The sequence below is a fragment of the Oncorhynchus mykiss genome, chromosome 8 (genome assembly GCF_057628025.1).
Source record: "Oncorhynchus mykiss isolate SJ-2025 chromosome 8, ASM5762802v1, whole genome shotgun sequence".
Classification (NCBI taxonomy): Eukaryota; Metazoa; Chordata; class Actinopteri; order Salmoniformes; family Salmonidae; genus Oncorhynchus; species Oncorhynchus mykiss.
Genome location: NC_143029.1, coordinates 49,469,819 through 49,484,152, shown reverse-complemented (window position 1 = coordinate 49,484,152; position 14,334 = coordinate 49,469,819). Strand labels below are relative to the sequence as shown.

The following is a 14,334-nucleotide window of genomic DNA, read 5'->3' as shown; positions in this document are numbered from 1 at the left end:
TCAACGTTCTGAGAATGAAAATTGTAGGTTATTTAAAGGTAATTAAATAACACTTCTAGCTTAGTTTAACTGTGTTGAACACCAAGCACAGATAGGACACATGGGAATTAATTTGCTTAGACATTAATCATGCAATCACATTTATTTGTTATTGTGGCACGGCATCAGTAGGGTCAAACCTATGATCTTTTGTTCTCTATCCACGGACTTAGTCCACTGTGCCACCAGGGTGGAACTAGCATCCCATGTTATTATTATTATTTTTTACTCAAACAAAGCTGTTCATTTTAGTCTATTCAAACAGACCCAATTTCAAAAGAAACAAGCCCTCATTAAGAACACACCTGACCACACGTTTTGTTGATGCTGAGAACAGAATGTATTTTAAATAACAATCTTAGAGCGTTCTCTGAACGTTACTAAAGTTTTCTTGTGGTTTTCTTAAAGTTCTCAGAACAATGAGAACATGACTTTAAAAAGAGCCACGAAATATCCCACAGAAAAACGTTATTTCTTTGTCAAACCAGTTGGAGAACGTTCCTAGAACATTACCAAAACTGAATTTAAATGTAACCATGTTTGAACTTTTAGGAAAAGTAAAGTAAGAAAGTACTTTTTTTTTTGTGAAGTTCGTTAAATGTGCTGAGAATGTTCCAAAGCCAAGCAGCTATCCTGCACCATTCCCAGAAAGCTGTGGGAAGGTTTATGCAAAATAACCATAGGACAACCATGCTCTCCCCAAGCTCTAAGAAACATATGGTTCTCAGAACATTATGTGCTTGCTGGGGTGTGTGTGTGAAAATGTGGATGAGGGTGAACACGTCTGTGTGTGTGTTGGTGTGTGGTATGAATGAATCAGGGAGACTCAGTGCGCACACAGTGCCTCTTCCGCCTCCTCCATCGTGACGTGCAAGAAAACCCCACAAGCATGCTACAAAAACCATCCAATGCAGACACTATATAGAAAGATAGCAAAACAGAGAAAGAAAATTCAAGCAAAAAACATAGACTAACTTGTGGAGGTGACCTGACTGACTCTTGTGTTTGCCTGAAGTTGAACTTGTTAGTTAAAATTTAAAAGGATGAACACATAGTTGTGATTCAGAAGTAATGAAACACACAGTAGTAATGGGGGGTATAGAGGGAGGGATAAAGGAAGGGAGGGAGGTATAATTACAGTGAGAGGCAAAAGAGAGAGTGGTGAGAGTGAGAGGCACTCTAACCCTGCCCACTTCGACAAAGCCATTCAACTCCGATATAGTGAGCTCTCTGAGGCTTCTCCAGTGCTGTGCATATCAGCAGGACAGGACACCACCACACTTCTTTTTGCAAGGACTAAACTAGAGTGCACACTCTCCCAAACACTTCGTTTTTACAAAGACTGGACAAGAGTTTCTATTTTTATACAGTAAACCTTATTTTACCAACTGGACAAAACAAGAGGAATGGTTTTACAAAGCAGAGAGCTTGCTTTTCTGGAATTGACAAGAGAAGTGGTTTATGAGGACTGGAGCAAAGACCTGGTTTGTGAGACCAAGTAAAGATAGTAGTGAGGTAAAGTGCTTTACCCCATAGGAGTAATACAAGGGCATTGCCTGGTCTCAAATCTCTACTTTCCAACATCCAACTTTTTGAAGCTAGCAGCACCTCACTCAGAGAAGGATTGTACTTTTCTCAAACTTGTTATTTCTGTCTCCCACACAAGTGCTTTGTTGGTGTCGGTGAAACCCCATCAACACCTTGTGAATCGGGAGAGATAAGGTGAGGAGAGCTGTCCGGTGTGCTGCTGTCCTCTACTCACCCTTCTCCAAGTATTGTGTGCACGTGTGTGAGTCGGCGTTCTGTGGCACAGGATGCCCTTGTTAGCCGCGTTTGCCGGGGTGCTGGCGTTGCTTCTCGCCAGGCTTCAGACAGGATGTGGATCCCCTACTTTGGCTGGACCTCTGGCAGCTGTGGATGTGGCCATGCCAGAGCAGGGGCTGGTGGAGGAGACCCAGGTGACCAACTGTCCGTCCTGTGTGCTGGCCCAGATGACGAGGGGTTATGACCCGGTCCCTCCTGGATTTGAATCAGCATCTGAATCTGTGGCTTGGACTTCGGGCCAAACGGACATGGTGGAAGCGGTGAAGCGGCACATCCTCAACATGCTCCACCTGAGTGCACGGCCCAACGTCACGCACCCGGTGCCACGCGCCGCCCTGCTCAACGCCATCAAGAAACTACACGTTGGCCGTGTGGGTGAGGACGGCAGGGTGGAGATCCAGGAGGAGGGACTGGGGGGTGCTGGCGGTGAGTGGGCGGCACTGCCCGAGCCGCCCTCCGAGATCATTACCTTTGCCGAGCCAGGTGAGTCAGCGATTTTGTGTGCCTCTGTATGTTTGTGTGGTTAGCAGTTACAGTAATAACATCAATTACTTTCTTGATTTGTTTGATTCATTTAAAGAAGCACCACTCAGCACTATTAATCCGTTGTTATAGTACCTGAAAGTACTCACTGTTATCACATAATTATTTCCTGATAAATATCAGGTAAACCTGTGGAAACAGTTGTTTAAAAGGGCAGTGCAGTCCCAAAAATGTTCAATCTTTTAAAATAATATATTCACACTATGAGGTTGAAATAACACCCTGAAATTGTGAAAATTATGATAAAACCCTTTTAGTTTTAAGAGCCTTAAAAAAAAAACTCCTGGAATTTCAGCCTGTTTAGGTGGGATGGAATTTTTCACAATCTGATCTGATTATTCTGACCAATGACCAGTCATCTTTTATTTGCATATGCATCCTCCTACTTTGAAGATCTAAGTTGGGTAGGCTCTAGAGTCTAGACGATCCTATCGACCAATCAGTGCTGTGTATGTAAATATATTTACATTTGTATCATCACGATCAGACTGAGCATTTCGATTGGCAAAAGGAGGCTCGTGGAAATAAATGATTAAAATATAAGTTTGAATTTGTTTTCATTAAATAAACACACAGTGATTTATTAAATATACAGTGATGATTTAAAAATTAAATTAAAAGTATGCAAGCGGGCAATTAAATAACGTGCTACCTGCATGTGTAAAATGTGTGTGCCTGGGTTTGGGTCTGTTTCAATATTGATGTGTGTCTGTGGTGCTTAAGGCATCTCTTCGAATTTGTAGTCAACACGGCTTAGATTAAACTATTGACGTCCCTTTGCAATTTCTTCGTTCGGGGGTTATGCGCACCGGCTACCCACGTGCCTTGGCATCCTTAGCTAGCACGAGTTCCCCACGCTTAAGCGAGTGTCGAATGCGGTTTTTGACTCAAAATGATTTCAGTGTGTACTCAGCTACTAGAGGGCACTTAAGGATTTTGCAAAATATGTTTGCCAGGTCATCATTGGAAATAAGAATTTGTTCTTAGCCGGCTTGCCAGGTTAAATAAAGGTTACATGAAATGTTGGTATTAGATTAAGAACAAGGAATTGTAAATTATGTGACATGCTAGATGTGTATAAATGTAGTTCAAGATGGACTATAATTCATGACTAAATTAATATTATCTCAAATGCTCAATAAACTGTGTGTCAGTGAGTGTGTCAATAACCATGAGTATTAGTGTGTGCATGCATCTGCCTGTTCCTCCATCCTCCTCTCTTGGAGTTAGTGTGTATGTGTGCGGGCACATCAATGGTAACAATTCATTTCTCCATAGCCATATCCAGGAAAATCATATACATTTCTCCGCTGTATGTCTTGTCAATTTAAACAGGGTAGCGAATTTTTGTTCACACTTTGTTGGTCTTGCCGATTTAAACATTGTAGTGACTTGGGTCACACTTTATTTGTATAGTCCCATATAGATGATCTACAGATGGTCAATCTATCAGCAAACAATCTGTTGATAAGCAACTGCTTGCTGAGGCTAGGATTAGGTTTAAAACAAGGATTGCGGCAAGGGTTGAGGTTAGGGCTATGGTTAGGGTAAGCGTATATATTTTTTAAATATCAATATCAAATCATTTCTGGGTTACAATTTAAGTACCTTACTGTAATAGATTTCCATGAAATAGATTTCCATTACTTTTGCCCCAAAAATATTTATCTTGCAAGAATTTAGCTTGGAGTGCTCTGAGTTGGGGGGGGGACTGAAAACTATCTGTTATTGCCAGAGGTTTGGAACTTTCTTTGTTATTGGTCTATTAACCAATGTACCGCATACTGCTTGGTAATTGTGTGTATAAAAAAACCTGGGCTGTTGGCTGTGGGAAATCCTAGGCAGGGAGTTTGCAGGGAATCAATTGTCTGGCAGTCGGGGGAAATCGGCCTTAAAGCTACTGTCGTCCTACCAACGCTACCACAAGATCAGGCTCTGAATGAGACCTAACCCAGTTTAATTTATACCCAGCGTTTGGTTGGTGAAGTCTAGTGGCACTTTGTATCGATACAAAAAACTTCACAGTATAACTGTATCCTAATGTATGGGTTTTTGCATTTTAGGCCTCGGTTTTCAGAATTTTACAACAGCGGGTCAACCACTTGATTGAAATACGTCAACCACGTTCACATCTATAGTTGGGAATTTTCATATGCAGGTGTGAAGTGGATGAATCAGAGACAACGATACGAAAACAACAATAGGAGAGTTTTAATACAATGCATCAGAACTACAACATGTATCCCCTCCACGTGCAACAGTGTGCTCTCATGCGCTGCACGCCACCGCAACGAGGGGGATGCTCTGATTCTGGAGGCTCTCCTGATTGCGGGCTGGCCATTGTGTATGGCAGCAGAGCGGCGCAACCAGCATGTGACAAGCACATTCTTCTCCTGCTTGCTTGCTTACATAAATGTGCATAATGGCTTGGTGCTTTAAATAACCACCCTTTTGTATGAACCTTGGATTTAAAAAAGTGGCGGTGAAATTAGGGGGGATTAACGATGCGCAGGGGGGGTCGAAGGGCCCGACCGACATACCTGCGCGGTTTCTAACCGTACATAATCACTTCATTCATCCAAATATGGGGCCAAATAATTACTGTGGAGGCTATAAGTGGATATGGGGATGGGGGAGAAGGAGAGAGGATAGAGAGGGAGAAAAAGAGAGAGAATAAAGAGAAAGAGAAAAAAGAGGGTGACCAAGAGAGAAAAAGAGAGAGTGGGAGAGGACCAAAATAGTGAGAAGGGAGGGGACAGAGAGAGAGAGGCGCCTGCCACCTCTCACAGCAATCAGCACTACCGTCTACTCTGAATGAATAGTCAGGAACCAATAACACATCGTTAATGACATTCCTGTAGTGGCGATGGTCTTTTTTCGCCGACTGAGATTTCTTGGAAGATGAAGATGCTTTTCTTTTTTTATCTGCTGCGCTATCTAGCCAAATATATTTAGAGGTGCTTCGCTTTCAAGCTTTTCTATTTTCCCTGTTTTGTTTGTTCATTCATTCATTGCAAGTAAAAGGAAAAAGAGATAGAGAGCCTTGCTAGGGAGGGAGGGATTTCTGTTGTCGAAAAAGTATAAATACATTTAGTGTTGTTTGGTTTTACTGTACATGCATATCCATATCCATAAGAGATATGAGTTGCTCCCTTTTCAGTACAAAAGCCCCCAAAGCACTCCCAAAAAATGTACAACTCTGACTGTTTTGGTGGTGACTGTGCTTTATTTGGTTAGCTAAAGTAGTTGTCCTTTTTGTCTGTGATAAATTTGGTGCGATTCCCAGGACACCGCTGAGCACCAGCTATGCACGAATTCCTCAAATGGTCTTAGAACACATTCAGTTTTACTGGTCAGGAAACGTATGGCTTTGTTCCTAGAACCAATGTGAAACCAAAAACGAGCGTTCCCACAACTTTCAAGGAACCAAACGTGGTAGCTATAGACATTTTTGAGTGTACATTTTTAAAACGTGTTTAAAGACTAGAGGGTTAAAATAACACTGTGTGTGTTAAAAGTATTGAACACAAATAGTTACAACATTACAGATGATTAACCACTTTTGCTGTGCAGATCCTCATTGCGCATTTTTGAAGTGTTATCTTATACTGGACATTGGAAGTGCTACAGGAGAGGGTTGAACTTGAATTTAGTCAGATGTAATGGAGGAATTCTATACGTGGGCACAATTGAATTTAGTCCAGGACAAAGTATCCATTGTTGTGGTCACCTAAAGATTATTTATCTGTTGTTATTCCATGTCTGAGGGGTATACTTCTTCGTGGGATAGAGGAGTTAGCGAGCTAACTTTGGTCAATTCTGAGTTCAACTTGGGATAACCGTTGACACCAAGGTTTCTCATCTTTTACCCATGCAGGTACATTTCTATGGCAAGAAATCCTTCAGCTCTAACCTGCTCCTGGGCAACTCCACTTTATCCTGAATGAAGTGTCTGAGTTGTGCCTCTTTCCAGCGTTGTGCCTTTTTCCTTAAAATAGGTATGCAATGTGAGATAGGCTGGCAATTGGGGATGTGTGTTGTTAAGTGACGGGTTGCACATGGTTGAACTTTGTCTCAATTGCAGCATGGTGACAGTGGAGAGAGACTTCTCAGTAGCTCTCCGTAGACAGGCCACCACTCCTGGGTCCGTTTTAAAATGTAGGCCTAAACAAGCGTTTCTTATTGGACAAGTTCAGGAAGTTACCTCTTCCTTTCAAAAAATGTTCTCCCTACTGGACATGACCCAGGACTGTGGCGTGTGAACAACCCACAAAGGCCCTCTCGATCCTGCAGGACTCAGAGAGATTAAAGAAGACAGTTTGTGTTGTGGGTTAGAATGTCCTACACGCTCTGATTAACTCAAGTTTGTTTGAGAGTATGAGATTAAAAGGGGATCTGTTTTTAGAAATAACACTTTATAAGAGCTTTCATGAATAAGGATGAGTGTATTAGTATTTTATTTGAAAACATTTATTTTCAAATTCATACGTTTGTATAACATTTATTATAATATATTTTTTTAAGCGTTTAAGCATGAACAATAGCCATATCAGACAACAAATATGTCCAATTGGTGTTCATGAGGCTGTCCTAATATGGACACCATACACATGTCCAATCACTGCATCTCCAGGACCCTAACCTACCGTTTATTCATGAAAGTAACTAGGCGGTTATTATAAAGTGTAACCAGGCTCACAACAACCCTCTCACAGCCCATTGCTTTCCAAAGTAAACAGATGCCAAAGTGACTGGGGAAGATACTTCTGAGCCCACCTAATCAGACATGACAGACCTTGAACAAATACAGTCTTGTACAGAGTATGGAGTTTGGATAGAATGGAGTGTCCACTGTCAATAGCATGCATAATACACTATATATACAAAAGTATGTGGACACCCCTTCAAATGAGTGGTTTTGGCTATTTCAGCCACACCCGTTGCTGACTGGTGTATAAAATCGAGCACACAGCCATGCAATCTCCATAGACAAACATTGGCATTAGAATGACCTTAAAGAGGAGCTCAGTGACTTTCAATGTGGAACCATCATAGGATGCCACCTTTACAACAAGTCAGTTAGTCAAATTTCTGCCCTACTAGAGCGTGCTGTAAGTGCTGTTATTGTGCTGTTATTGTGCTGTTATTGGGAAGTGGAAATGTATTAGAGCAACTACAGCTCAGCCACAAAGTGGTAGGCCACGCAAGCTCACAGAACACGACCACTGAGTGCTGAAGGGTGTAGAGCATAAAAATCATCTGTCCTCGGTGTTCCAAACTGCCTCTGGAACCAACATTGCACAAGATCCAGCCCCCCCCCCAAAAAACAAAAAAAAAATATTAGTCGGGAGCTTCATGAAATGGATTTCTATGGCAGACTAGCCACATACAAGCCTAACATCACCATGTGCAATGCCAAACGTTGACTGGAGTGGTGTAAAGATCGCCACCATTAGACCCGCTTCACCATCTGGTAGTCGAACCCAGACGAATCTGGGTATGGCGGATGCCAGGAGAACGCTACCTGCCCCAATACATAATGCCAGTTGTAAAGTTTTGTGGAGGAGGAATAATGGTCTGGGGCTGTTTTTCATGGTTCTGGCTTGGCACCTTAGTTCCAGTGAAGAGAAATCTTAACGCTAAAGCATACAATGTCAACAAAACAAAGGAGATGATCGTGGACTTCAGGAAACAGTAGAGGGTGCACCCCTCTATTAATATCGACGGGACCGCAGTGGAGAAGGTGAAAAGCTTCAAGTTCCTTGGTGTACACATCACTGACAAATTGAAATGGACCACCCACACAGACAGAGCAACAGAGCCTCTTCAACCTCAGGAGGCTAAAGAAATTTGGCTTGTCACCTAAAACCCTCACAACTTTTACAGATGCGAAATTGAAAGCATCCTGTCGGGCTATATCACCGCCTGGTACGGCAACTGCACCACCCGCAACCGCAAGGCTCTCCAAAGGGTGGTGCAGTCTGCCCAACTCATTACCGGGGGCAAACCACCCGCCCTCCAGGACAGCTACAGCACCCGATGTCACAGGAAGGCCAAAAAGATCATCAAGGACATCAACCACCTGAGCCACTGCCTGTTCACCCCACTATCAACCAGAAGACAAGGTCAGTACAGGTGCATCAAAGCTGGGACCGAGAGGCTGAAAAACAGCTTCTATCGCAAGGCCATCAGACTGTTAAACAGCCATCACTAGCACATTAGAGGCTGCTGCCTATAGGCATAGGCTAGAAATCACTGGCCACTTTAAGGAATGGAACACTAGTCACTTTAATAATGTTTACATATCTGGCATTACTCATCTCATATGTATATACTGTATTCTATACTATTCTACAGTATCTTAGCCACTTAATAATGTTTACATATCTTGCATTAATCATTTCATATGTATATACTGTATTCTATACTATTATACGGTATCATAGTTACTTAATGTTTACACATCTGGCATTACTCATCTCATGTCTATATACTGTTTTCTATACTATTCTACGGTATCTCATTCACTTAATAATGTTTAGATATCTTGCATTACTTATCTCATATGTATATACTGTATTCTATACTATTCTACTGTATCTTAGTTCGTTCTGCTCTGACATCGCTTGTCCATATGTACAGTGCCATGCGAAAGTATTCGGCCCCCTTGAACTTTGCGACCTTTTGCCACATTTCAGGCTTCAAACATAAAGATATAAAACTGTATTTTTTTGTGAAGAATCAACAACAAGTGGGACACAATCATGAAGTGGAACGATATTTATTGGATATTTCAAACTTTTTTAACAAATCAAAAACTGAAAAATTGGGCGTGCAAAATTATTCAGCCCCTTTACTTTCAGTGCAGCAAACTCTCTCCAGAAGTTCAGTGAGGATCTCTGAATGATCCAATGTTGACCTAAATGACTAATGATGATAAATACAATCCACCTGTGTGTAATCAAGTCTCCGTATAAATGCACCTGCACTGTGATAGTCTCAGAGGTCCGTTAAAAGCGCAGAGAGCATCATGAAGAACAAGGAACACACCAGGCAGGTCCGAGATACTGTTGTGAAGAAGTTTAAAGCCGGATTTGGATACAAAAACATTTCCCAAGCTTTAAACATCCCAAGGAGCACTGTGCAAGCGATAATATTGAAATGGAAGGAGTATCAGACCACTGCAAATCTACCAAGACCTGGCCGTCCCTCTAAACTTTCAGCTCATACAAGGAGAAGACTGATCAGAGATGCAGCCAAGAGGCCCATGATCACTCTGGATGAACTGCAGAGATCTACAGCTGAGGTGGGAGACTCTGTCCATAGGACAACAATATATTGCACAAATCTGGCCTTTATGGAAGAGTGGCAAGAAGAAAGCCATTTCTTAAAGATATCCATAAAAACTGTCATTTAAAGTTTGCCACAAGCCACCTGGGAGACACACCAAGCATGTGGAAGAAGGTGCTCTGGTCAGATGAAACCAAAATTAAACTTTTTGGCAACAATGCAAAACGTTATGTTTGGTGTAAAAGCAACACAGCTCATCACCCTGAACACACCATCCCCACTGTCAAACATGGTGGTGGCAGCATCATGGTTTGGGCCTGCTTTTCTTCAGCAGGGACAGGGAAGATGGTTAAAATTGATGGGAAGATGGATGGAGCCAAATACAGGACCATTCTGGAAGAAAACCTGATGGAGTCTGCAAAAGACCTGAGACTGGGATGGAGATTTGTCTTCCAACAAGACAATGATCCAAAAAAAATAAAAATAAAGCAAAATCTACAATGGAATGGTTCAAAAATAAACATATCCAGGTGTTAGAATGGCCAAGTCAAAGTCCAGACCTGAATCCAATCGAGAATCTGTGGAAAGAACTGAAAACTGCTGTTCACAAATGCTCTCCATCCAACCTCACTGAGTTCGAGCTGTTTTGCAAGGAGGAATGGGAAAAAATTTCAGTCTCTCGATGTGCAAAACTGATAGAGACATACCCCAAGCGACTTACAGCTGTAATCGCAGCAAAAGGTGGCGCTACAAAGTATTAACTTAAGGGGGCTGAATAATTTTGCACGCCCAATTTTTCAGTTTTTGATTTGTTAAAAAAGTTTGAAATATCCAATAAATGTCGTTCCACTTCATGATTGTGTCCCACTTGTTGATTCTTCACAAAAAAATACAGTTTTATATCTTTATGTTTGAAGCCTGAAATGTGGCAAAAGGTCGCAAAGTTCAAGGGGGCCGAATACTTTCGCAAGGCACTGTATATAGTCTTAATTAATTCATACTTAGATTTGTGTGTATTGGGTATTTATTGTGTAAATTGTTAGATATTACTTGTTAGATATTACTGCACTGTCGGAGCTAGAAGCACAAGCATTTCGCTACACCCAAAATAACATCTGCTAATCACGTGTATGTGACCAATAAAATATTACTTGATTTGATTTACAATGTCATTGTAGACAATGTTGTGCTTCCAACTTTGTGGCAACAGTTTGGGGAAGGCCCTTTCCTGTTTCCTTTGCACAAAGTGAGTTCCATACAGAAATGGTTTGTGGAGATCGGTGTGGAAGAACTTGTCTGGCCTGCACACAGGCATGGCCTAAACCCCATCAAACACCTTTGGGATGAATTGGAACACTGACTGCGACCAGGCCTAATCACCAAACATCAGTGCCCAACCTCACCAATGCTCTTGTGGCTGAATGGAAGCAAATCCCCGCAGCAATGTTCCAACATCTAGTGGAACGAGTGGAGGCTGTTATAGCAGCAAAGGGGGGACCAACTCCATATTAATGACTATGATTTTGGATTGAGTTGTTCGATGAGGAGGTGTCCACATAACTTTTTTTGGTCATATAGTGTATCTCTCATTTAGCCCAAAACTCTATTTAATACACAGAGTAAGCATTTAAATTGATTTAAAGAGGCTATACGGCTTTTACCTTTGGTGTTGCTCTTAAGCCAAAAGGGGTTCCCTAAAAGGACAGAAATATTTTTCAGAAATTACATTATTGGACAGAAAGGCGCACAGCTCCAGTCATCATTTCTGTACAGCCTTTTTTCAACATACTCATTTGTTTTTAGCAGAGCCCCAAAAACATGCATGTGTTGCCTAACCAAAATGACTGTGAACATTTGAAGCATTGCTCTCATTGTGATGACTAAATGCCCTATTCCCTTTCCTGCTCTAGGAAACTCTCCATCTGCCATGACCTTTGACATTTCCAAGGAGGGCAGCGAGCTCTCGGTGGTGGAGCAGGCCAACGTGTGGCTCTTCCTGAAGCTGGCCAAGGGGACAGGGCGGGTCAAGGGAAAAGTGAACATCCAGCTTCTGCAGCGCCGCCGGCAGAAGCCGAAAGCTCCAGGCTCTGCCTCCACCTCCACTGAGACCCAGGGCGAGGAGGAGGAGTTGGTGTCAGAGAAGATGGTGGACACACGGCGCAGCGGCTGGCATACTCTCCCCGTGCCACGCAGCATCCAGTCCCTGCTGGATACCGGTGGCAGAGTCCTGGACCTGCGAGTCTCCTGCCCACTGTGCACCGAGGTGGGTGCCAAACCCATCTTGGTCCCCACCGAGGACGAGCAACCGGGACGGGAGAGGGAACAGTCCCACCGGCCATTCCTCATGGTCGTACTGCGGCCTGGCGAGGAGGAACACGCTCACCGCCGTGCCAAACGAGGCCTGGAGTGCGACGACAAGATGCACATGTGCTGCAAGAGGCAGTTCTATGTCAACTTCAAGGACATCGGCTGGAACGACTGGATCATCGCTCCGCCAGGCTACCACGCCAACTACTGCGAGGGTGACTGCCCCAGCCATGTAGCCAGCATCACTGGTTCCTCGCTGTCCTTTCACTCCACTGTCATTAACCACTACCGCATGCGGGGCTACGCGCCCTTCCAGAACATCAAGTCATGCTGCGTGCCCACGCGACTACGCGCCATGTCCATGCTCTACTACAACGAGGAGCAGAAGATCATCAAGAAGGACATCCAGAACATGATCGTGGATGAGTGCGGCTGCTCGTAAGAGACAGTACAGAGCAGTAAAAGACTCATCCATAATAAATAGGCACCATTGATATGATGGACATAATATAACTGGTATGATGGACAATACATTTTTGGGGAGTTCTTTGACTGATCTGTCTGTTTTGTCTTATTATCTGACAGGGTATCGTTAAATCGGAATAGTCTCTGTGGCACTTTCAGATAAAAAAGAGATACATCATATATTTTTGTTAAATGGAGACAGAGTGAGACTACTTATCACTGTTTATGCGCAATGTGATTCCTGCTTCTCTGCACTGCAATGAACATGGAACAGTTCCCTGAAAAAAAACTATGCAACTGATGAAGTATTACGATGTGTTGTATTTTTGTTAATGTTTCTTTATATGTGTTTTGTTTCTTAATTGTATACAAAGTAGACTTTTTTTAGTACTTTTTTTCTCCAAATGTGTGTCTGTGTTTCAAATGTTTGTATTGTTATTGTTGAGAGATACTTGAAAGACATAGGTTTGACCAGCTACTGGAGCCAAACACTAATATAATTATTAACAAGGTTTATTATTAGAATTATTATTATTGTTATCCATTTCTGAACTACTTTGTCTTTGTACATAAAAATAATGAATGTTGAAATTTGCACTATACCAACATTCTTGCCAGCTTGATCACATTGACGGTAACTGGCATTTGGGCCTGCATGAAGAGATACTGCAGGTAGCCCAGTGGTTAGAGCGTTGGGCCAGTAACTGAAAGGTTGCTGGATTGAATCTCTGAGCTGACAAGGTTCTGTCCCTGAACAAGGCAGTTAACCTGCTGTTCCCTGGTTGGCTGTCATTGTAAATAAGAATTTGTTCTTAACTGACTTACGTAGTTAAATAAAGGTTACATTTAAAAAACTATTTTTTTAAAGAGAAGACTATACACAAGACACATTTAACACATAAACAGCACATACTATAGCTACGGATAGTCTCTCAATCAAAGTAAGGCCAAAGATGGGAGCACCATTAGCTTTTTCAATATGATTCATTTACCAGAAGGACATTCTCTACTAAAGCATCTTGATTAATCTTCCTAACAACTGGTGATGACAAAGAAAAAAAAACACTTTGACCAATCTATGAAAATTATGAAACGAACACTTCAAAGAGTCTGAAAATGTCTTCCAATGGTTAAATCCATTTGGTATGACTTTTTTCCTGCTTCTTTTGTTCAACACTTCTTTCAAACTGAAATTGGAGAGCAGTGGTGTTCCAAACATATGAAATATATGATGATATTCATAACATTACACATGTCATAAATGACAAACATACAAAGGTCAGGGAATGTGTTTGAGAGAAGAGAAGACACTGAAACAACACATTTAGACAACTTTACATACTCTTGAGTTACTGAAAATGATTTTGCTCTGTTGTACAAATCAGAACTGTTGCTTATGGATATTTTTTTATATAATTTATTTGGCAGCAATTTTTTGCTTCATCATTAAACACAATGCGTTATACTATTTCTGTCATGTTTTGTTTCAGTTATCCGTAACACTTTACTTAATGCGTCCAGGTTTTCACAATGGTTGAAATTTCGTCCAGTCAACGCTTACTCCAAATCCAATGCTTTTACATTTATGATGGGGGAAAAAGGTAGAAAATGTGCAAAATGACGCAAAAAGTCTGTCAGGCTGTCTTAGACACATGGACATAAAGTGGCTACTGTGGAGCCAACACCAGCAGGGAATGCAACCCCAGCGAGGGACAAACTAGCCCTGCCACAAAGCTGGTTGGCTGGATGCTTGTGAGTGACATTGAGCTGCAGTTGCAGGGCCATGTCTGACCATAAACAAGGCGAGCAGCAAACATTCCACAGGCTTCAAGGGCAAGAGACGTGAGTGCTCGCTGATAACCCCTT

At 42.1% G+C, this 14,334-nt stretch overlaps 1 protein-coding gene across 1 annotated transcript; it reads left to right on the top strand.

The window, feature by feature from the left end:
• The first annotated feature begins 1,197 nt into the window (after positions 1–1,197).
• On the top strand, positions 1,198–13,936 carry LOC110529989 (inhibin beta A chain). Its single transcript, XM_021612708.3, has 2 exons — positions 1,198–2,346; positions 11,607–13,936. The coding sequence occupies exons 1-2, from the start codon at positions 1,854–1,856 to the stop codon at positions 12,443–12,445; spliced, it is 1,332 nt and encodes a 443-aa protein (XP_021468383.2). The 5' UTR covers positions 1,198–1,853; the 3' UTR covers positions 12,446–13,936.
• Positions 13,937–14,334: the final 398 nt, after the last annotated feature.